We start from the raw sequence: 23,154 nt of genomic DNA, 5'->3' as shown, positions 1-23,154 counted from the left end.
GCCGAGGCTATCAATGATCACTTTACACAAACACACAAGACGAAATTAAAAGGTGTTCGTTTAATTTTTTTGTTTAGGACAAAATCAAACTGTGTACAGAGAATTAGTGCGAGCAGTGTTTGGAAACATGAACGCGCACACACACACACACACACACACACACACACACACACACACGCACACGCACACGCACACGCACTCAATTTTCTTCACAGAGCAAAACTCACTAACGCAAGTGCTCCCGTGCAAATAAAATGAGACAAACACACTCACATTCCACTCACACTCCTGTGCACACACCTAGTGGTCATCTTAACAATGGAGAACATAAAATGGACCACAACATGTCATGTATGGCAGCACACAGCCCAATCAGAAGGTTTGGTTTTGATCCCTAATGAGTTAACATGAGGTTGACCTGATGGTGTAGAGCTGAGCTGCAGTAGAGCACCATGTCCTGTCTATCTGGCTCATCCACAGGAGCCAGGACAAAAAACACAACTCGTCTGAAATGACATGTGGACAGAATCTGCTAATAGCAAAAAGGAAGTGATCAGTCAACATGTTTTACACCAGGGTTCCAGTCAATTCAGCATCATTCAGTAAAGGGAAGTGGAATTCTACTTTTTTAATGGAAGCATTTAATTGTTTCATTGAAATTCCAATACCCTCCATGACATCACTGAATGGATAATGAATTGACCCTAACCTTGTACACATCCTACCCTTCCAGACAGGTTTAATCCCTTCATAACAACGGCTGGGGCGAAGAAACTTCAGTCACAGTGGAAACGTTATGGCATAAATATGCATCAACAAACTCCTCAAACTGCTGGCTCATAGGGTTATCTGATTATTCTACTCAGCAAAGTCCACTGATATCTATCTCATCTGAAATCTAAGGGGGAAAAAGACATACATCTTAAACATCACAATTTTCAAGTTGTTTTTCTTCAACAAATACCAAATACCAATATATTAAACCAAAGTGTACATATTTCATATTAGTATCAAAAGGGTTATATACTGTAGGGTTGTGAGTATGAAAACAGAAAAGCATAATAGCTGAATGGTTTGGAGTTCTGGAGAATAGTTTCTTGCTCCCTGTCAGGCAAGTCTTGGTCTGGGTTTGTTCAGTCAATAACATCAACAACCAGTGTTGAGTAACCACCACTACACACTAAGGTCCCGGTTCACGGCCCATATCCCCCTTCCCTTCTATTTTCACACACCCGAAAGGAGCTCTGTAGGTAACCCTTCATCAGCAACAGAGAGCACACCAAGCAAGTTTCCAGGGCCGAGAAGTTGGACGATTGTAGCTGTTATAGAGGGAGAAGGTACTCGGGTGAAAAACTGGAGCATGTCCGTTCCTTGTTTCTGAGATCTACCTTTGGCAAACGTTTTAAATCAAAATGTTGATTTTCCCCTCCATGATTGCAGCTCCCTTCAACAGTAGTGAGTCTCTGGTCCCACAGTCCTCTACCTGCCAGCCGGCGCTCTGCTAGTAAGAGAGGCTTATTTGGAAAACACAACACTACAATAAATGTGTGTGTAGAAACGACTGGCATTTAAAGTTCTGGCTCAAAAGGAGCGTTGATATAATCGATCCTATTTACTCCTAACTAACACCTTTCACATGACTCTGACCTAAAGACAGGCAAATCAAATCAAAACAGCTTGTTTAATTGCATAGAACAAATATTCTACAAAAGGGTTCAATAACAAGCAAGCGGGGCCTCCCGAGTGGCGCAGTGGTCTAAGCCACTGCATCGCAGCGCTAGCTGTGCCACTAGAGATTCTGGGTTCGAGTCCAGGCTCTGTCGCAGCCGGCCGCGACCGGGAGACCCATGGGGGGCGCACAATTGGCCCAGCGTCGTCCGGGTTAGGGGAGGGTTTGGTCGGCAGGGATGTCCTTGTCCCATCGCTCACTAGCGACTCCTGTGGCGGGCCGGGTGCAGTACGTATGGTGCTTCCTCCGACACATCAGTGAGGCTGGCTTCTGGGTTAAGTGGGCATTGTGTCAAGAAGCAGCTTGGTTGGGTTGTGTTTCGGAGGACGCACGGCTCTCGACCTTCGCCTCTCCCGAGTCCGTACGGGAGTTGCAGCGAAGGGACAAGACTAACTACCAATTGGATACCACGAAATTGGGGAGAAAAAGGGGTAAAAAAAAAAATCCAAAAATAACAAGCAAGCTGATGTATGAGCCTGAGAAATGGAACTTCTCTTCATGGGAATAAAAGAATAACAGAGACAAGTATGGGAATCACACATGTAAGCAAACATGTAAACAGGGTTGAAATGATATTGGTGCTGGACACTCCCATAACAGAATCAGGGCACCATTATGACCATGGGGAGCCACATACATTATTGTATGAACATTGGTCCAGCCCATTGTTTTAGGCACCCCCAAGAGTCAAGCTATGAGTCCAACCTGAATGTAACCCCATACATCAATGATAGTAAAAATGAATGACATCAACTGCCTTCCCGGCAACAATAGCTTAAAGTATTCATAACTGGTCAAAAATTCAATATAAAACACTAAAACATGAAAAACAAAAGGCAACACAAAAAACCCACGTAGAAAGCAGAAAATAATGTTGGGCTGTGTTTCGGTGTCTGCATGTGTGTGTGTTAGGCCTCGAAGCGTTTGGGGCAGACCATGGGGGCGAGCAGGGTCCACATGTAGAGGATGAGACAGACCCAGCAGGACGCCATCTTGATCCAGAACACAGACCAACTGCCATCCAGCAGCTTCTCTATCTTATGGTTGTCAAAGCTATGGGAAAACAAACATAGCATACTCTTAGCTTTACACAACATTTTAATTAGTGGAATAACTAAAGACACATTAAAGTTTCCCTAGTAACTCTACTACTAACTGGGACCTAGTTAAAGATTCCCCAGTAGGCTAACTCTTCTACGAACTGAAGATATAATTAAAAATCCCTGGTAACTATTCTACTAACTGAAGCTATAATTAGAGTTCCACAGTAACTCTACTAGCAGTAAGAGTTTCCCCAGTAACTCTACTAGTAGTAAGAGTTTCCARAGTAACTCTACTAGCAGTAAGGGTTTCCACAGTAACTCTACTAGTAGTAAGGGTTTCCACAGTAACTCTACTAGCAGTAAGAGTTTCCCAGTAATCCTTCTTACTAGTATGTCATAGGGTTGTCCTCTACAGTAAACTCTACTAGTAGTAAGGTTTTCCCCAGTAACTCTACAGTAGTAAGGGCTATTCCCCCAGTAACTCTAACTAGGTAGATGGCATGAGTTTCACAGTGTACACTATCTAGTAGTAGTGAGGTTTCCACAAGTAACTCTACTCAGAGAGTAGTCGACGTTCTCAGGAGTAACTCGCTACAGTGTACAGGTGCTTTCCACAGTAACTCTACAGCAGTTAAGAGTTTTCCTAAGTAACTCTATCTCTAGTAGCAAGATTTCGGCCAGTAAACTCTCCTGAGGTAGTCAAGGGAGTTTCACTAGTAACCTTACTACAGTACTAAGGTTTCCCCACAGTAACTCTTACTAGTCAGCAGGAGATTTAAGTTCTCTACTGTATTGTCCTTCCCCGAGTAACTCTACTAGTAGGTAAGGTTTCCCCAGTAATCTCTGCATAATTTCCCCGTATCATGAGTAAGAGTTTCCACCATAACTCTACTATTGTCAGTCAAGAGTTTTCCCGCCTAGTAACCTTACAAGTAGTGTAAAGTGGTTTTTCCGCCAGTACTCTACTAGTATGTGAAGGTTTCCCCAGTAACTCTGACTTATAGTAAGGGTTTTCCCACAGTGACGTCTACTAGTAGTAAGGTATTCACACGTAACTCTACTAGTAGTCGAAAGGTTTCCGCCAGTCTCTACTAGTATAGAGTTCCCACAGTAACATCTACTCAGTAGTAAAAGGTTTCCGCCAGTAACTCTACTCGAGTAGTACGCAGGGTTTCCCCAGTCACGGGTCTTTACGTAAGTAGTAAGGGTTTCCACAGTAAACTCCTCTGTCCCCTAAACTGTAGTAAGGGTTTCCGACAAGTTAACTCTACTCAGTAGTGAAGAGTTTCCCTCACAGAGACTCTACCTAGTAGTAAGGGCCTCCAGTGAACTTCCTAACTAGTATGTAAGAGTTTCCCTAGTACCTCTACTAGTAGTTCAGGGATCCCCTGAACCTCTTACCTAGTGTTAAGAGTTTCCCATACAATCTCTTATCCTGCTGAGTTCTCCATAGCAAGTTTCTAGTTGCTCACGAGTACTAAAGGTCGCCCTCTACCAGTAGACTATGGTGGTTTTCCCACTCCAGTAACGTCTAACCTAGTAGGTATACGTCTCAGTTTCCACCCAGTAAATATCTATCTAGTGAGTTAAAGGCGGTTTTCCCCTCCAGTTAAGACGTAGTAGTTAACAGTAGGCTTTCCAAGACGTATACTCCATATTGCTGTAGTAAGGGTTTCCCCCAGTAACTCTACAAGTAGTCTCTTAATAGCTGGATCTTCTCCACAGTTGAACTCTATTAGTAGTACAGAGAGTCTTTCACTCACAGTAAGCTATGCACCCTCATGGGCAGTGACAGATTTCCACCAGTAACTCTCACTTATAGTAGGGTTTTCCCCAGCTAACTCTACTAGTAGTAAGTTCACGCTCCCATCAGTTTCATCTAACCCTAGTCGTGTAGCTTCCTCCCTAAGTCACACTTCTACTTCAGTTAAGACAAGGGTTTAACGTCAACCAGGATTTACATGACTAAGTACGTCGAGGGTTCCCGCCTCGCGTGTAACTCTACCTTAGCTAGTTAAGGAGTTTTCCTCCAGTACTTACGTAGTAGTCATAGGTCTCCCACAGTAACACCTACTAGTCGAGTAAGTGGGTCTCACCTCCTCCTCAGCACAGTCCCTTACTGCTAGTGAAGCGGTTTACTCCACAGGTAACTTACTCTACATGGTAGATGCTAAGTTAGTTTCGCCACCAGTAACTTCATAACTCAGCAGTAAGTGAGTCTTCCCCCAGTACTCTAACTAGTAAGTAGAGTTTCCCAGTAACTCTATCTAATGTAGTAGTGCGGATTTCCCCACAGTTAACTCTACTATGTCTGAGTCAAGGCTTTCCCCCAGTATCACTCTACTGAGTAGTTCTCAAGGGTTTTCCCTACAGTAACCTCTAACTTACAGTTATAGTGATAAGGGGCTTCCCTAGTAAACTCCTAACTATAGTGAAGGTCTTCCCCTAGAACTTGTTCTTACCTAGTTATGTCTCAGGGGTTTCTCCACAGTAACTCTACTAGTATGCTAAAGAGTTTCCCCAGTTAAACTCTCTAGTAGTAAGGGTTCCCTCAAGAAGCGTTCTAACTAGTAGTAAGCCGGTTGTCCACGAGTAACTCTATTCCTAGTAGCACACAGAGTTTCCCCCAGTAACTCTAGCTATGTACATTAGGGTTTTCCACAGTACTATCCCTACTTACGTATTCTATATACGTTTCCCCAAGTAACTTCTACTTAAGTAGATCAAAGTAAGTTTCCACAGGTTAAGCTCTACTAGTACGTGGTAAGGGGTATTCCCCAGTAACTTCAACCTAGTAGTAAGGGGTTTCCACAGTAACTCTACTAGTAGTAAGAGTTTCCCCAGTACCTCTAACCTAGTAGTAAGGGTTTCCCCAGTAACCTACTAGTAGACAGGGTTTCGCACAGTAACCCACTAGATAGTAAGGTTTCTCCCCAGTACATCTCTCCTAGTAGTAAGGGTCACAGTAAACCCCTACTCTAGTTAGTTAAAAGGGTTCCCCAGCTTAACTATCTTACTAGTAGTAAGTGGTTCTCCTACAGTATCTCGAACTAGTAGTAAGTGGTTTCCAGTAACTCTACTAGTAGTAAGGGTTCCCACAGTAACTCTACTAGTAAGAGAGTTCCCCAGTGAACTTCTATCTAGGTAAGTAAGGGTTTCCGACAGTAACTCTAACTAAGTAGTAAGGGTTCCACGTACTCTACTAGTAATGTAAAGGGTTTTCCACAGTAACTCGCCTTACTGTATGAAAGAGTTTTCCGCCCCCGAGTAACGTTTGACTCTAGCAGAAATAGAGTGTTCACACAGTTATAATCTCTCATCCTAGTAGTAACGGTCGCCCATGATAACATATATCTACTAGTGAGTAGCCTGGTGCGCCACTGTTCATGAGGCGTTTCCTCCCAGTATCCTTCTACCTAGTAGCTTACACGTGCGGTTTTCCCGCCCAGTAATACTTCTAACCTAGCTAGATAAGTATAGTGGTTTCCACCAGGCTAACTCTACTCGGTAGGCTAGTATATGGATATTCACAGTAACCCATGCTAGTCATAGTTAGAAGTGGTTTCCCCCAGTTACTCTACTTAGCTAGTGATAGGTTCTCCGCCTACAGTAACTCCTAATACGTAAGTTAAAATATGTCCCTCCAATAACACTCTCCAGCTACTAGCAGTAAGAGTGTTCCCCCACAGCTAAAGCACTCGAGCTAGTCATAGTAACGAAGTTCTCTCCTCAAGTTAACTCTACTCTTAGTGTCAAGGGCTCTTTCACCCAGTATACTTCTACTAGTTAAGTAAGTGGTTTTCCAGCAGTAAAACTCTAACTAGTATGTAAGGGTTTCCCAGTAACTCTACTAGAGTGAAGGGCTTTCTTGCCCCCGGATACCAGTAACGTCATACATAGTAGGTAAGGGTTTTCCCAGTAACTCACTAGTAGAATGCCGCGGTTCCACAGTAACATCTAACTAGTAAGTAAGTCTAAGTTCTCCTCCAGTAACTCTACCGAGTCAGGTATAGCGGTTTCCCTAGTAACCTCTCCTAGTAGTGAAGTGTTTCCACTCAGTAAACTCATCACCTATAGTAAATGAGTTATCTTATCCGCGTTCAAAGATAACTCCAACTAGTAAGTAAGCGGCTTGTTGTGCCAGACGTAACTCACTAGTAGTTAATAAAGTTTCCCCAGTAACTCTACTAGTAGTAAGTTAGTTTCCCACAGATAACCTACTCTAGTAGTAAGGGTTTCCCTAGTCAAACTCTACTAGAGTAGTAAGGGGTTTCCAACAGTAACTCTACATGTAGTACAGGAGTTTTCCCCGGTGAACTCTATAGTTACGCTAAGGGTTTCCCCAGTAACGTCTACTATGCTAAGGTCAGTATAGTTCAGGGTTCACAATACGCTCTAGTAGAAGATTCCCAGTTACTCTTATAGTAGGTTCCCATTCTTTCATAGAGTAAGGTTCCATCTTCCTATTCCCCAGTACTCTACTAGTAGTAAGGGTTTCCAGCAGAACCTCTCACTAGTAGTTAAGTAGTTTCCAGCCTAGTAAGTCTACCTAGTAGTAAGAGTTTCCACCGGTTAACCTTCTACACATAGTTTCCCGTACTCATATAGTGAGGGTTCCCACAGTAACTCTACTACTAGTAAAGCTGGTTTATCCGACACCGTAAATTATGTAGTAAGTTCCAAGACCTACTATAGTAGGTCCATCCCTAGCAGTAAGTCAGTCGTCTACTTAGAGTAAGGGTTCACATTCCCTACAGTAGAATTTCCAGTACTCTACTAGTTAAGGTTGTCCACAGAACTCTACTAGTAGTATGTGGTTTCCCACATAACTCTACTAGTAGTAAGAGTTCTCCCTCAGTATTCAACTCATAGTCAGCCTAAGAGTTTCCAGTAAACTCTAACTGAGTATTAGATGAGGGTTTCCCCAGTAATCCATCTACATAGTAGTAAGGGTTCTCCACGTGACACCGTCTACTAAGCTTAGTAAGGGGTCCACAAGTAACTCTACTAGTAGTCATAGAGTTTCCCCCAGTCACACTCTACTGTAGTCCAAGTTCTTATCCCAGTATCACAGTTAGTAAGGGTCCAGTAACCGGGAGGTTTCCCCATAACTCTACTGTAGTCCAGAACTGATGTATAAAGAGTTCAGTAAACGTCTACTAGAGTTAGGGTTTCCCATAGGACTATGTAGTAGTTTCCCTACTAGTAGTGAGCAGTACCCTATAGTAGTAAGATGTTTCCCCCAGTAACTTCTGTGATTTCCTAAGCTCTTACTAGTACGTTAACGGTTTCCCCATGTTATTACATCAAACCCTCAGCTAAGTAAGGGTCTTCCCCACAGTAACCCTACTAGTAGTAAGAGTTTCCCCAGTAACTCTACTAGTAGTAAGGGTTTCCACAGTAACTCTACCTAGTAGTAAGGAGTTTCCCCTAGTTATACTACCGCTAGCAGTAAGAGTTTCCACCGAGATAACTCTACTAGTAGTAAGCGTGTTTCCCCCGTAACTCTACTAGTAGTAAAGGGTTTCCACAGAATAACTCTACTATGTGTAGTAAGAGTTTCCCCACAGTAACTCTACTAGTAGTAAGAGTTTCCCAGTAACTCTACTAGTAGTAAGGGTTTCCCCAGTACTACTACTAGTACGTTAGATAGGTTTCCACAGAACTAATCTACTAGATAAGTAAGGGTTTCCCCAGTAACTCTACTAGTAGTAAGGTTTCCCCAGTACTCTAACTGCTAGTAAGGGGTCCACCAGCTACTCATACTCCGTATAAGTGTCCAGCAGTATACTCTACTAGTAGTAAGTGTTTCCCCAGTAACTTACTAGTAGTAAGAGTTTCCACAGTAACTCTACTAGAGCTAAATAGAGTTTTCCACAGTAACTCTACTAGTAGTAAGGTTTCCACAGTAACTCTTACTAGTAGTAAGAGGTTTCCCACAGTAACTCTAGCTAGTAGATTGAAGAGTTCCACAGTAACACTCTACTAGTAGTATAAGAGTTTCCCCAGTAACTCTACTAGTATAGTAAATAATGGGTTTCCCATCCCCAGTAACTCTACTAAGTAGTAAGAGTTTCCCAGTAACTCTACTAGTGAGCTTAAAGAGTTCCACAGTAACTCTACTAGTAGTAAGGGTTCCACAGTAACTTCTACTAGTAGTAAGAGTTTCCACAGTAACTCTACTAGTAGTAAGGTTTCCCCAGTAACTCTACTAGTAGTAAGGGTTTCCCCAGTAACTCTACTAGTAGTAAGGTTTCCACAGTAACTCTACTAGTAGTAAGAGTTTCCCCCAGTAACTCTACTAGTAGTAAGGGTTTCCCAGTAACTCTACTAGTAGTAAGGGTTTCCCCAGTAACTCTACTAGCAGTAAGAGTTTCCAAGTAACTCTACTGTAGTAAGAGTTTCCCAGTAACTCTACTAGCAGTAAGAGTTTCCACAGTAACTCTACTAGTAGTAAAGTTTCCCCAGTAACTCTACTAGTAGTAAGAGTTTCCCAGTAACTCTACTAGTAGTAAGGTTTCCCAGTAACTCTACTAGTAGTAAGGGTTTCCCCAGTAACTCTACTAGTAGTAAGGGTTTCCCCAGTAACTCTACTAGCAGTAAGAGTTTCCACAGTAACTTACTAGAGAAGAGTTTTCCCCAGTAACTCTACTAGTAGTAAGGTGTTTCCCCAGTAACTCTACTAGTAGTAAGTTTCCCAGTAACTCTACTAGTAGTAAGGTTTCCCCAGTAACTCTACTAGAGTAAGATTCCACAGTAACTCTACTAGTAGTAAGGGTTTCCCAGTAACTCTACTAGTAGTAAGTTTTCCAGTAACTCTACTAGTATAGGTTTCCAGTACTCTACTAGTAGTAAGGGTTTCAGTAACTCTACTAGTGTAAGAGGTTTCCAATAACTCTACTAGTAGTAAGGTTTCCCCAGTAATCTACTAGAGTAAGAGTTTCCACAGTAACTCTATCAAGCAGTAAGAGTTTCCCCAGTAACTCTACTATGAGTAAGAGTTTCCCAGTAACTCTACTAGAGTAAGAGTTTCCCCAGTAACTCTACTAGCAGAAGAGTTTTCCACAGTAACTCTACTAGTAGTAAGGGTTTCCCCAGTAACTCTACTGTAGTAAGAGTTTCCCCAGTAACTCTACTAGCAGTAAGGTTTCCCAGTAACTCTACTAGCGTAGAGTTTCCACAGTAAACTCTACTAGCAGAAGAGTTTCCCCAGTAACTCTACTAGTAGTAAGGGTTTCCCCAGTAACTCTACTAGTAGTAAGGGTTTCCCCAGTAACTCTACTAGTAGTAAGTAGTCCCCAGTAACTCTACTAGTAGTAAGGGTTTCCACAGTAACTCTACTAGTAGTAAGGGTTTCCCCAGTAACTCTACTAGTAGTAAGGGTTTCCACAGTAACTCTACTAGTAGTAAGAGTTTCCCCAGTAACTCTACTAGTAGTAAGGGTTTCCCCAGTAACTCTACAGTAAGTAAGGGTTTCCACAGTAACTCTACTAGTAGTAAGGGTTTCCAGTAATCTACTATAGTAAGGGTTTCCCCAGTAATCTACTAGTAGTAAGGGTTTCACAGTAACCTACTAGTAGTAAGAGTTTCCCAGTAACTCTACTAGTAGTAAGAGTTTCCCCAGTAACTCTACTAGTAGTAAGAGTTTCCACAGTAACTCTACTAGTAGTAAGGGTTTCCACAGTAACTCTACTAGTAGTAAGGGTTTCCCACAGTAACTCTACTAGTAGTAAGGGTTCCCCAGTACCTCTATCTAGCAGTAAGGTTTCCACAGTAACTCTACTAGTAGAGAGAGTTTCCCCAGTAACTCTACTAGTAGTAAGGGTTTCCACAGTAACTCTACTAGTGTAAGGGTTTCCCCAGTAACTCTACTAGTAGTAAGGGTTTCCACAGTAACTCTACTAGTAGTAAGGGTTTCCCCAGTAACTCCTACGTAGTAAGGGTTTCCACAGTAACTCTACTAGTAGTAAGGGTTTCCACAGTAACTCTACTAGTAGTAAGGGTTTCCCAGTAACTCTACTAGTAGTAAGGTTTCACAGTAACTCTACTAGTAGTAAGAGTTTCCCCAGTAACTCTACTAGTAGTAAGGGTTTCCCCAGTAACTCTACTAGTAGTAAGAGTTTCCACAGTAACTCTACTAGTAGTAAGGTTTCCACAGTAACTCTACTAGTAGTAAGGGTTTCCACAGTAAACTCTACTAGTAGTAAGGGTTTCCCAGTAACTCTACTAGCAGTAAGAGTTTCCCCAGTAACTCTACTAGCAGCTAAGAGTTCCTCCCAGTAACCTACTAGTAGTAAGGGTTTCCAACAGGTAATACTCTACTAGTAGTAAGGGTTTCCCCAGTAACTCTACTAGTAGTAAGGGTTTCCACAGTAACTCTACTAAAGTAGTAAGGGTTTCCCCAGTAACTCTACTAGTAGTAAGGGTTTCCACAGTAACTCTACTAGTAGTAAGAGTTTCCCCAGTAACTCTACTACTTACTGGAACCAGTTTGTGACAGTCATCATGACATAGAGTGAACCCAGGAAGAAGACAAAGTGGAAGTAGGTGTAGCTGTAGATGGTTCCCTGTCTCTCATCATATAAAACATTTTGTCCTCCTCCAGTCTGCTCCTCATCATAGTCATCTGGACAACACAACCACAACAACACAGCAAAGTTATTACGACCTTACATCATAGTCACAACCACAACACCCCACCCCACCCCTGGTCTCGGTCTTCAGTATCTATGCGGCAATAGTATATGTGCCAGGGGGCTAGGGTCAGTCTGTCCTATCTGGTGCAATTCTCCTGTTTAATCTGGTGTCCTGTGTGATTTTAGGTATGCTCCCTCTAATTCTCCCATCCCTCRCTCTTTCTCTCTCTCCCCTCCTGGAGTACCTGAGCCCTAGGACCATGCCTCAGGACTACCTGGCCTGACAACTCCTGGCTGACTCTGTCCCCAGTCCACCTGGTCGTGCTGCTGATCCAATTTCTGCTGTTCTGCCTGTGGCTATGGAACCCTGACCCGTTCACCGGTCGTGCTACCTTGTCCCGGACCTGCTGTTTTGACCTTCTCTCTCCCTATACCGCACCTGCTGTCTCGACTTCTGAATGCTCGGCTATGAAAAGCCAACTGATATTTACTCCTGGGGTGCTGACCTGTTGCACCCTCTATAACCAGTGCGATTATTATTTGACCCTGCTGGTCATCTAGGAACGTTTGAACATCTTGAAGAACGATCTGGCCTTAATTGCAATGTACTCTAATCATCTTCACCCGGCACAGCCAAAAGAGGACAGGCCACCCCACAGAGTCTGGTTCCTCTCTAGGTTTCTTCCTAGGTTCATGCCTGTCTAGGGAGTTTTTCATCTGTATTGCTTGCTCTTTGGGGTTTTAGGCTGGGTTTCTGTATAAGCACTTTGTGACGACTGCTGATGTAAAAAGGACTTTATAAATGCATTTAATTGATTGATCACAGCAACTTAATTACGACCTTACATCAGTCAACACAACCACAACACCACAGCAACATTACATATAACACTTATGATGAAAAGAAAACCTTTGTTAAAATCATTATAATCATCACGATAAACCCAGCTCTATCCAATAAAACTCTCACTAATATTCCTGTTTTCCTTCCTTTTTCCTGGTCTCTAACCTCTATATTTCTCTCTCTCCGCTTTGCAGGACAGGAAACTCTCTGAAAATCACTATGTATACTGAGAAGGGCTTAAGTTTTTTTTTTAATCCAATGTATTGTTCTTAACTGTACACTTGTTACTCCCCCCCCCAGAATATCTGTATAATACATTCATAAATGAAGTGACATGCTCTGCACTGTTATTTCCCTGGCTGCAGTGCTGCTTTACCCCACCAGAGGGCAGCTGCAGCCTTCCCTCAGTTCTACTACTATCTGACTAGTCTATCTCCAACCACTAGTCATAGTCTCCTCCTGGTAACACTGACATAATTTCTGTTTACTGACCAATGCTGTTCCTGCATCTTTACTGTTACTATGTGTATGAGAGAATATACAAGAACACTGCCTGTTTCTGGTGATGTTACAGTACTAGTACAGTAGTATACTGAGGGAGATGGTATTTTATACAAAAAGCAGTGAGAGAAGGAGAAAGAGAAAGAGAGGGAGAGGAAGGATATGTTTGTGTTTACCTGTGTCATCTCCAAAGCAGAAACAGCAGCGCGCTCTCTGCCGGAGAGAGGTGAGTTAGTACTTGTACAGGAATGTATCAACTAATCAACTATACATAGCCCTTTCACTAAACACACACGTGCACACCAGAGCATGTGAGCCGAGCTGGAGCGGAGCGAGGAGCGGAGTGTGCCCAATTCGACTGGAGCCCAGTAGCACTCACTTCACTTCACGAGCTCAGGGCATTCCTGGCCCAGCATGCATTTGTAGTCTACTTGTCTGCTGCCATAGCCCCTTGCTTTAGCTACTGTCATGGAGTTCGCTAAATATGTTCATAAAGAAACTGATAAAACACACAGATATGTTCGATCAGCATCAAGTCCGGGCTCTGGCTGGGCCACTCAAGAACATTCAGAGACTTGTCCCGAAGCCACTCCTGCGTTGTCTTGGCTGTGTGCTTAGGGTGTCCTGTTGTAAGGTGAACCTTCACGCAAGTCTGAGGTCCTGAGTGCTCTGGAGCAGGTTTTCATCAAGGATCTCTCTGTACTTTGCTCCATTCATCTTTGCCTCGATCCTGACTAGTCTCCCAGGCCCTGCCGCTGAAAAACATCCCCACAGCATGATGCTGCGACCACCATGCTTCACCGTAGGGATGGTGCCATGTTTCCTCCAGACGTGACACTTGGCATTCAGGCAAAATAGTTTAATCTTGGTTTCATCAGACCAGAGAATCTTGTTTCTCATGGTCTGAGAGTCTTTAGGTGCCTTTTGGCAAACTCCAAGCGGGCTGTCATGTGCCTTTTATTGAGGAGTGGCTTCCGTCTCTGGCCACTCTACCATAAAGGCCTGATTGGTGGAGTGCTGCAGAGATGGTTGTCCTTCTGGAATGTTCTCCCATCTCCACATAGGAACTCTAGAGCTCTGTCAGAGTGACCATCGAGTTCTTGGTAACCTCCCTGACCAAGGCCCTTCTCCCTCAATTGCTTAGCTTGGCCAGGCAGCCAGCTCTCAGAAGAGTCTTAGTGGTTCCAAACTTCTTCCATTTAAGAATGATGGAGGCCACCATGTTCTTGGGGACCTTCAACACTGCAGAAATGTTTTGGTACCCTTCCCCAGATCTGTGCCTTGACACAATTCTGTCTCGGGGCTCTACGGACAATTCCTTCGACGCCATGGCTTGGTTTTTGCGCTGACATGCACTGTCAATTGTGGGACCTTATATAGACAGGTGTGTGCCTTTCCAAATCATGTTCAATCAATTGAATTTACCACAGTTGGACTCGAATCAAGTTGTAGAAACATCTGAAGGACGATCAATGGAAACAGGATGTACCTGAGCTTAATTACGAGTCTTATAGCAAAGAGTCTGAATACTTATGTAAATAAGGTCTTTCTGTTTTTATTTTTTATAAATGTGCAAACATTTATAAAAACCTGTTTTTGCTTTGTCATTATGGGTTATTGTGTGTAGATTGATGAGGATTTTTATTTATTTAATCCATTTTGAATTAAGTCTGTAACGTAACAAAACGTGGAAAAGGTTAAGGGGTCTGAATACTTTCCGAAGGCACTGTATATGCTGTTTAATAAGACATGTAGCCTATTTGAAATGATGAGCACTTCTGACAGTCACCTTTTTATGTTGTTTATTAAAATACTTTTCATTCAAATCATATGGTTTGGTTCCAATACTTCAAAACCAAATGGTAGGTCCAGGTAGTCACAAAAATGGATGGGTGTTGGTTAAATGGTGATTTTAGTGAATTTGAATTTGGAGCAGCATTTTTTTCCCCTGTGAGTGAGGAGCGGGATTTCCGACCGCTCAACTCTGCCCACATACTCTGGTGCAGACACACACTGAGCTGTTGAAAGGATGTGTGTGATTGGACCACAAATAGCTGGGAAAATGTATTCTGACAGATCTGTAATGTGTGTGTGTGTGTGTGTGTGTGTGTGTGTGTGTGTGGATGGTCTTACTTCAGTCTCAGGCACGCTGTTCCTAATCACACGCATCGCTGCAGAGCTCCGTCTGGTGGTGGACGTCAAACTACACACACACACACACACGCACACGCACACACGCACACACACACACACGCACACACACACAAACACATGCACCGATTACAAATCTGTCAGAAGACATTTTCTAGGCTTGGGAGATATACCGTATATACCATATACTGGGGTATTTGGAAAAAGCCACGGAATGTTTTTTAATACCGTCAATACCATTGAAACAATTTCTTTGAAGTTTTGAATTACATTTGAATATTCATAGCTACCTTTAAAGTAAATACCTGCAGCCAACTTTTGTAAACTTTATAAAAAATAACATTGTGTTTTTTCATATCACCTGTCACATTATTATGAAGCTTACAGTAGTCCCCAGTCACATGTCACGTGGTGTTTGTTTACAAGCACACAACAACGAGAGACCGGAGCCTTGTGAGTCACTCACTGTTGTGCAACATGCGTCAGGTGATCTAATTACAGTATAGAATCCACAACTAAATTGCCAGCTAGATATCTCATAACTATTAAGTTAACTGTCTAAAATGTGCTAAATGCTCTGCAGTTGTGTATTGGTTTGCTAATTTAGTAGCTTGTTAGCTATCTAGCTAAGTGGTTAGCTGCTTCCAAAATCAAGCATTTGCTTAGTAACAGCAGAGAATCCCCTCTTGGATCAAGAGCCTTGCTGGCTAATATTTGTTTTGTGTGTGCYGCAAACCGTGAGTAGCATTTTTGAGTTACTTGTATAGGTCAGAAACTGTACAAAATGTTTGCAATGCACTCGTTAGCGTTGCATTTACTTAGCATTCTCTATGGGATTTTACACGTACTTGTTAGCATTGCTAACCTTTGGATTACAGAGTATCAGTGGGGTTTGAAAGCAGCGCCTCTTGTGTTCAGTGCCGGTATTACAGAATATCCCAGGAATAGCACAAGGTCGGTATGAAGGCATGACAATCTGGATACCGCCCAAGCCTACATTTTTTCATTTATTTGTGGTTGAGAATAGCTGGAGTCTTTTACAGAGATAAACACAGGAAATGCAGTATGTCTGAGCTTAATGTGAAACACATGTGGACACCCTCACTACAAATCCAGGCTATCACACACACCCTCTCAACAGATTCAGCCAATCACACAAACCCTCTCAACAGCCCCAGCCAATCAGAAACAATCACACTTTTGCTCCAGTCAATAACAAATTACCTCACTGCATACAAATTCTTCATAAACATCTAGCCCCTCTCCTCTCTGCAGATCTACAAACACAGCCCCTCTCTCCTCTGCAACACATCTAAACACAGCCCCCTCTCCTCTCTGCCACAACTTAAAACACAGCCCCCTTCCTCTCTGCACAGATCTAAAACACAGCCCCCTCTCCTTTCTGCACAGATCTCAAAAACACAGCCCCTCTCCTCTCTGCACAGATCTAAAACACAGCCCTCTCCTTTCTGCACAGATCTAAAAACAGGGGATAGGTGAAAGCAACACGTGTGGTGTGTCTGCTTACCAGGAGTAGGCACCAGCCGAACAGGATGAACAGTCTCCCATCCTGTTCTGATCCTCTTGTCGCTCTCTGAACCAGAGTTGAAAGGACACACACACAACTGTTCTTATCTCACCCCAATCACCCTCCCACACTCTATACAGCAGACAGTTCGGACAAGATGAGATATAGAAGAGAGATCGAGCTCAAAAAAAAGATTATTGAAGAGAGATAGACGATGAGAGCGAGAGCAGAGACTGAGAGAAGACTATGCAAACAACAAGACGATAGAAAACACGTTAATAAGAGATGGTAAGATCTGTAAAGATGCTTGCCTATAGACAGAGACTTGCTATACCAGTACTTTCATCTGGTACGTTCAAGATCTCCTCCTATTCTTCACTAGTGTAAATACACCTACAATGTCACATCACACCATTGAAACCTCGTTTAATACGGGCAATTCACTCCTTTCTACTATGCTGCAATGAAACCACTAGAACGCTATGGGCTGAGCCTCCGGTATACTACTCTCTTTGGGCTTGCTGAGAAGGCTGAGAAGGTGAGGTACATGACGTACACACTGATCACTCCTGGCTGGAGCAGCCAGACTTAGGCTGGACTGGAGGAGAACAGATGGACACTGTTACCGTTATGTGTGTGTGTCCCTTTCGGTGTTTGCTGCGAGTGTGTGGGCTGTGTGCTGCTCTGTTGTGTGTCGTTGTGTGTCTGCTCGTCCGGTGGTGATGTGTTGCCTGGCTGTGTCTGCTGTGTTACTACACTCTCCATCTGCTATCGAATCGCGAAGATATAGCCAGCAATAGTGACTATGAAATCAGAGAGGCTGCCGTTGACCCCCCAGAACACCCTGTTCGAGCGACAGGCCTGAGAGTGTGTGTAAAAAGAGCCACTATGAACACCAACTCCTACGGCACACCTACCCCACTGAACAACACCAAGGTGGCCGAGCCAGCGCCCCATACACCAGACGGTTGTCCTTCACACCTGAACTCCTAAGAAGGGGACGGATAGGAGTAAGGAGAGAGGGAAGAATGGGAGGAAGAGAGGGAGATGGAAGGATAGGAGGTGGGAGGAAGATAGAGGGGGAGTAGGGTCTAAGAAAAAGAGGAAGAGAGAGGGAGGTAGGGTAAGAAAAAAAGAGAGAAGAGTGAGGAAGAGAGAAGGGAAGACGGGGAGTAGGGTAAGAAAAGAGAGGAGAGGAAAGAGGGAGTAGGAGTAAGGAAAAGAGAGGAAGAGATAGGGGAGGTAGGGTAAGGAAAGAGAGGAAGATAGAGGGGAGGTAGGGTAAGGAAAAAGAGAGGAAAGAGAGAGGGAGGTAGGGTAAGAAAAAGAGAGCAAGAGGAGAGGGGGAGGTAGGTAAGAAAAAGAGAGGAAGAGAGAGGGGGAGGTAGGGTAAGGAAAAGAGAGGAAGAGAGAGGGGGAGGTAGGGTAAGGAAAAGAGAGGAAGAGAGAGAGGAGATAGCTATATTTTATTCCTGAGGATACTAAAAGACAGGTTTAGGGTTGCTGGCAGATCTTCCACATTCGTAGTACTTTTACTCAGGCAAGCCAATCAGAGCGCCCCCTCCCCCCAGGCACACACACAAAGTTACAAACACATTCCCAGTTAGTGAAAATAGAAAAACAACCTTTAAAATGGTCGCCTTTCATGCTAATTGCTACTGTGTGTGTGTGTGTGTGTGTGTGTGTGTCTCAGAGGGGGAGAGGAAACTGTGAGCATACACTCCTCTGCCATGTGCATCCTGTCTGAAAACTGGACACTGACCAACCCCTCCCTTGTCCCGTATACCACAAGACTCTCTCTCCCTCTGTTCATCTCTCTATCCCTCTGTTTCTCTCTCCCTTTGTTTCTCTCTCCCTTTGTTTCTCTCAATTCAATTTCAATGTATTGCCATGGGAAACATATGTTTACATTGCCAAAGCAAGTGAAATAGATAATTAACAAAAGTGAAATAAACAATAAAAAGTGAACAGTAAATATTACACTTACAAAAGTTCCAAAAGAATAAAGACATTTCAAATGTCATATGTCTATATAAAGTGTTGTAATGATGTGCAAATAGTTAAAGTACAAAAGGATAAATAAATAAACACAAATATGGGTTGTATTTACAATGGTGTTTGTTCTTCACTGGTTGTCCTTGTGGCAACAGGTCACAAATCTTGCTGCTGTGTTTGCACACAAATTGGATTTGTTTTCGAAATCTTTGTGGGTCTGCACAATCTGAGGGAAATATGTGTTTCTAATATAGTCATACATTTGGCAGGAGGTTAGGAAGTGCAGCTCAGTTTCCATCTCATTTTGTGGGCAGTGTGTCTTCTCTTGAGAATCAGGTCTGCCTTTGGCGGTCTTTCTCAATATCAAAAGCTATGCTCACTGAGTCTGTACGTAGTCAAATATTTCCTTAATTTTGGGTCAGTCACAGTGGTCAGGTATTCTGCCACTGTGTACTCTCTGTTTAGGGCCAAATAACATTSTAGTTTGCTCAGTTTTTTTGTAATTCTTTCCAATGTGTCAAGTAATTATCTTTTTGCTTTCACATGATTTGGTTGGGTCTAATAGTGTTGCTGTCCTGGGGCTCTGTGGGGTCTGTTTGTGTTTGTGAACAGAGCCCCAGAACCAGCTTGCTTAGGGGGCTCTTCTCCAGGTTCATTTCTCTGTAGGTGATGGCTTTGTTATGGAAGGTTTTGGAATCGCTTCCTTTTAGGTGGTTGTAGAATTTAAGGATTTTGATAATTAGCGGGAATTGGCCTAAATCTGCTCTGCATGCATTACTTGGTGTTTTACTTTGTTAACGGTGGATATCTTTGCAGAATTCTGCATGCAGAATCTCAATTCGGTGTTGTCCCATGTTGTGAATTCTTGATTGGTGAGCGGACCCCAGACTTCACAACCATAAAGGGAATTAGGTTCTATAACTGATTAAAGTATTTTTAGCCAGATCCTAATTGGTATGTCGAATTTTATGTTCCTTTTGATTGTATAGAAGGCCCTTCTTGCCTTGTCTCTCAGATTGTTCACAGCTTTGTGGAAGTTACCTGTGGTGCTGATGTTTAGGCCGAGGTATGGACCTTTTTTGTAACACCATTATTTTTGTCTTACTGAGATTTACTGTCAGGGCCCAGGTCTGACAGAATCTGTGCAGAATATCTAGGTGCTGCTGTAGGCCCTCCTTGGTCGGGGACAGAAGCACCAGATCATCAGCAAACAGTAGACATTTGGCTTCAGATTCTAGTAGGGTGAGGCCAGGTGCTGCAGCCTGTTCTAGTACCCTCGCCAATTTGTTGATATATATGTTGAAGAGGGTGGGGCTTAAGCTGCATCCCTGTCTCACCCCCCGGCCCTGTGGAAAGAAATGTTTGTGTTTTTTGCCAAAGTGTACATGGATTTTATAATATTGTATGTTTTCCCACAATACCATTTTCCATCCATTTGTATAGCAGACCCTCATGCCAAATTGAGTTGAAAGCTTTTTAGAAATCAACAAAGCATGAGAAGACTTTGCCTTTGTTTTGGTTTGTTTGTCAATTAGGTTGTGCATGGTGAATACGTGGTCCGTCGTACGGTAATGACATTTGCTCAGTACATCGTTTTCGCTGAGAAAATGTACCAGTCTTGTCACGATCGTCGATAGGAACGGACCAAGGCGCAGCGTGAGTTGAGTTCCACATACTTTATTACACAGTGAAACTACAAAAACAATAAACAACACGAACGTGAAAGCCGTAGTGCTCAAAACACTAACACAAACTAATTGAGTGTATGTAAACATCTGACCTACTGGGAATGTGATGAAAGAAATAAAAYCTGAAATAAATCATTCTCTCTGCTATTATTCTGACATTTCACATTCTTAAATAAAGTGGTGATCCTAACTGACCTAAGACAGGGAATTTTTACCAGGATTAAATTTCAGGAATTGTGAAAAACTGAGTTTAAATGTATTTGGCTAAGGTGTATGTAAACTTCCGACTTCAACTGTATACGTTTTTGCTGTTCTTTGTTATAAAGCCAAAAAGATTGGAGAAGTGGTTWWTCCATACATCTCTGTTTTGGATAGATAACTCTTCGTGTTGTTTGTTTAGTTTTCCAATTTTCCCAGAAGTTGTTAGATTCTATGGATTCTTCAATTATATTGAGCTGATTTCTGACGTGCTGTTCCTTCTTTTCCATAGTGTATTTCTCTATTGTTTTAGTGATTCACCACAGTGAAGGCGTAGGCTCAGGTTTTCTGGGTCTCTATGTTTTAGGTTGGACAGGTTTCTCAATTTCTTTCTTAGGTTTTTGCATTCTTCATCAAACCATTTGTCATTGTTAATTTTCTTAGGTTGTCTGCTTGKCATTTTTAGATTTGTTAGGGAAGCTGAAAGGTCAAATATAGTGTTTATGTTTTCTACTGCCAAGTTTACAACTTCACTATTACAGTGAAATTGTCTAGAAAGGATTTGAATTTTTTGTTGCCTAATTGTTTTTTTGCTAGATTTCCACACTATTTTCCTCACATCTATAGCATTTCTTAATATTATTCAGTTCCTTTGGCTTTGATGCCTCATGTTTGAGCATAGCTCTGTTCAAGTAGAGTGTGATTTTGCTGTGTTATGTTGTCATAGTTGTGTTTAGGTGGGCATATGGGGGAGGGAATGCTGTCACCTCCAGGTAGGTGTTTGTCCCCCTGTGTGCTGAGGGTTCTTGCCCAGTTCTGGCATTTAGGTCGCCACAGACTAGTACATGTCCCTGCTCTATACCAAATGAGCATACCCCCTGAGTCTGTTCCCTGTTTCACACCTGGTAGTTTGGTGGATGGGACTACCAGCTCTCTGTAACCAAGAGGGCAACTAGTGGGTCCATCTCCTTTATACCATGTTTCTTGTAAGATGACAATGTCTGTATTTCCAATTTCTTTAATGAAGTCTGGGTTCCGGCTCTTTACGCCAAAGGCCGATGACCTCAGACCTTGTATATTCCAGGATGAGATAGTAAAAGCTTTGTGTTCCATATTGTCAAAGTAGGTGTGAGCAGAGCATGTTGAGCATCTGATACATACCTCTTAGGTCGCAGGATGGGGCTTGGGCGTGTGTTTCTCTCTCTCTCACCCTCCCTCCCTCTGTTTCTCTCTCCCTCCCTCTGTTTCTCTCTCTCTCCATCTGTGTCTCTCTCTCTCCCTCTGTGTCGCTCTCTCTCCCTCTGTGTCGCTCTCTCACTCTCTTTCTCTCTCTATCCCTCTGTTTCTTTCTCTCCCTGTGTCTCTCTCTCTATCCCGCTATATCTTTGTCTCTCCCTCTGTTTCTCTCTCTCCCTGTGTCTCTCTCTCTATCCCGCTATCTCTTCGTCTCTCCCCCTGTTTCTCTTTCTTCCTCCCTGTTTCTCTCTCTCTGTCTTCAATGCATTCACGTGTGACTGTTTTGGCTGAGGACAGAAAGAAAGGCTGTAGGAGAAAGAGTGCTTTATTAGAAGTGTTGCTGTTCTCACCAGTTAGTGTTCCATCTGTGAGCAAACTCCACCAGCAGCATGAGCTGGATCAGCAGGAAGAGAAACCCCCCTACAGCTCCCACATACCTCCACACTGAGGGGAGGAGAGAGAGGAGGGGGAGATAGAGGGGGAGGGAGGGAGAGAGACACAGAGGGAGAGAGGAGGGGGAGAGAGGTCGATAGAGAATGAGGGAGAGAGAGAGGAGGGAAGAGAGAGAGGCGGGGGGAGAGAGACAGAGGGAGGGTGATCGCACATTTAAAGTATTGCAAAGCTAACCATCAAATATCTAATCTCTTGTTCCATATGTTCTGCAGGGTGGGCACACTTAGCTGCTGCATAACTCCTTGTGTGTTGTCATCGCATAGACAACCACAGGGACTAGATTCTCAGGCACACACGCACACGGTAACTAAAGCCTGCAGCTGCACCGGTCCTCTCCTCTGAAGGGAGCAGATAACAGACTCCCTCTCCTCTCTTTCTCTCTTTTTATTTCCCTTCTCTCTTCTCTCAAAGCTGGTTAAGGAAAGGCATTACAAGTCAAGGACAGTCACGCTGACCTCTACAGGTAAGTATAGGTGACAGAGGTTTGAGGGCTTCGGTCTCTGTCGCCTCTGAGAGAACAAAGACTATAGAGGGACATAAGGGTCCATACCTTCCAGAAAGGTGTCCTGCTCTGGCAGGAAGAATCCTCCAACACAGCAGGCCAACAACACTACGAACTTCGGGAACCAAAACCTGTCAGAGAGAGAGAGAGAGAGAGAGAGAGCTCTCTGTCTCTCTCTCTCTCTCTCTTCTTGCTCATCTCTCTCTCTCTCCTCTCTGCTTTCATCTCTCGCCTCTCCTCCTCTCTCTTCCTCTCTCTCTGGTCTCCCTCTCTCTCTCTCTCTTCCATTCCGCTTCCCTGTAGATCCCATTCTACAGGACCTGTGTGAGAAGACTGAAGGTGGTGGAACGTGCTCATATGCTTGGGTGGTTTACTCTGCTGGTGTGACAAAGGTCTGCTTCGGCATGGCCTGCTTCTTCTTCTTCTTCTGTATCTTCACCCTACGCAGTAACTCTGGCCACCGGCTGCCGCGCCCGCCACTACACAACGCGGTAAGTTGGTGTGGTGTGTGTGGTTTGTTGGTGGTGTGTGTGTTGTGTGTGGTGTGTGTGTGTGTGTGTGTGTGGTGTGTGTGTGTGTGTGTGTGTGTGTGTGTGTGCTGTGTGTGTGTGTGTACTGTGTACGTGTAGTGATGTTTAGTGTCTCTTTCG

General features: G+C 43.4%; 1 protein-coding gene and 1 long non-coding RNA gene across 2 annotated transcripts; both read right to left on the bottom strand.

Annotated features, from left to right (window-relative positions):
- Positions 1 to 45: 45 nt before the first annotated feature.
- LOC111975098 (serine incorporator 5-like) lies at positions 46 to 14,975 on the bottom strand. The gene is made up of 4 exons (XM_024003272.2): positions 14,887 to 14,975; positions 12,930 to 12,966; positions 11,254 to 11,398; positions 46 to 2,782 (listed from the first exon to the last, which is right to left on the bottom strand). Exons 1-4 carry the CDS (start codon positions 14,920 to 14,922, stop codon positions 2,638 to 2,640), a joined length of 363 nt encoding a protein of 120 aa, XP_023859040.1. The 5' UTR covers positions 14,923 to 14,975; the 3' UTR covers positions 46 to 2,637.
- Positions 14,976 to 17,348: 2,373 nt separating this feature from the next.
- On the bottom strand, positions 17,349 to 22,639 carry LOC111974347 (uncharacterized). Its single transcript, XR_011481020.1, has 3 exons — positions 22,553 to 22,639; positions 21,900 to 21,993; positions 17,349 to 17,421 (listed from the first exon to the last, which is right to left on the bottom strand). It is a non-coding gene; the product is annotated as an uncharacterized lncRNA (long non-coding RNA).
- Positions 22,640 to 23,154: the final 515 nt, after the last annotated feature.

This window comes from Salvelinus sp. IW2-2015, linkage group LG15 (assembly GCF_002910315.2).
Source record: "Salvelinus sp. IW2-2015 linkage group LG15, ASM291031v2, whole genome shotgun sequence".
NCBI classification, from domain to species: domain Eukaryota; kingdom Metazoa; phylum Chordata; class Actinopteri; order Salmoniformes; family Salmonidae; genus Salvelinus; species Salvelinus sp. IW2-2015.
This window is presented reverse-complemented; position numbering and strand designations above follow the sequence as displayed.

Bases quoted from the DNA above. Each gene is read 5' to 3' on its own strand.
- LOC111975098 (XM_024003272.2), bottom strand. From the start codon at position 14,922: ATGCGTGTGATTAGGAACAGCGTGCCTGAGACTGAA. The intron at 12,967-14,886 runs GTAAGACCATCC...TCTCTCCGGCAG, and splicing joins ACAGCGTGCCTGAGACTGAA to AGAGCGCGCTGCTGTTTCTG. The intron at 2,783-11,253 runs GTAAGTAGTAGA...GTTTTCCCATAG, and splicing joins ACTGTCACAAACTGGTTCCA to CTTTGACAACCATAAGATAG.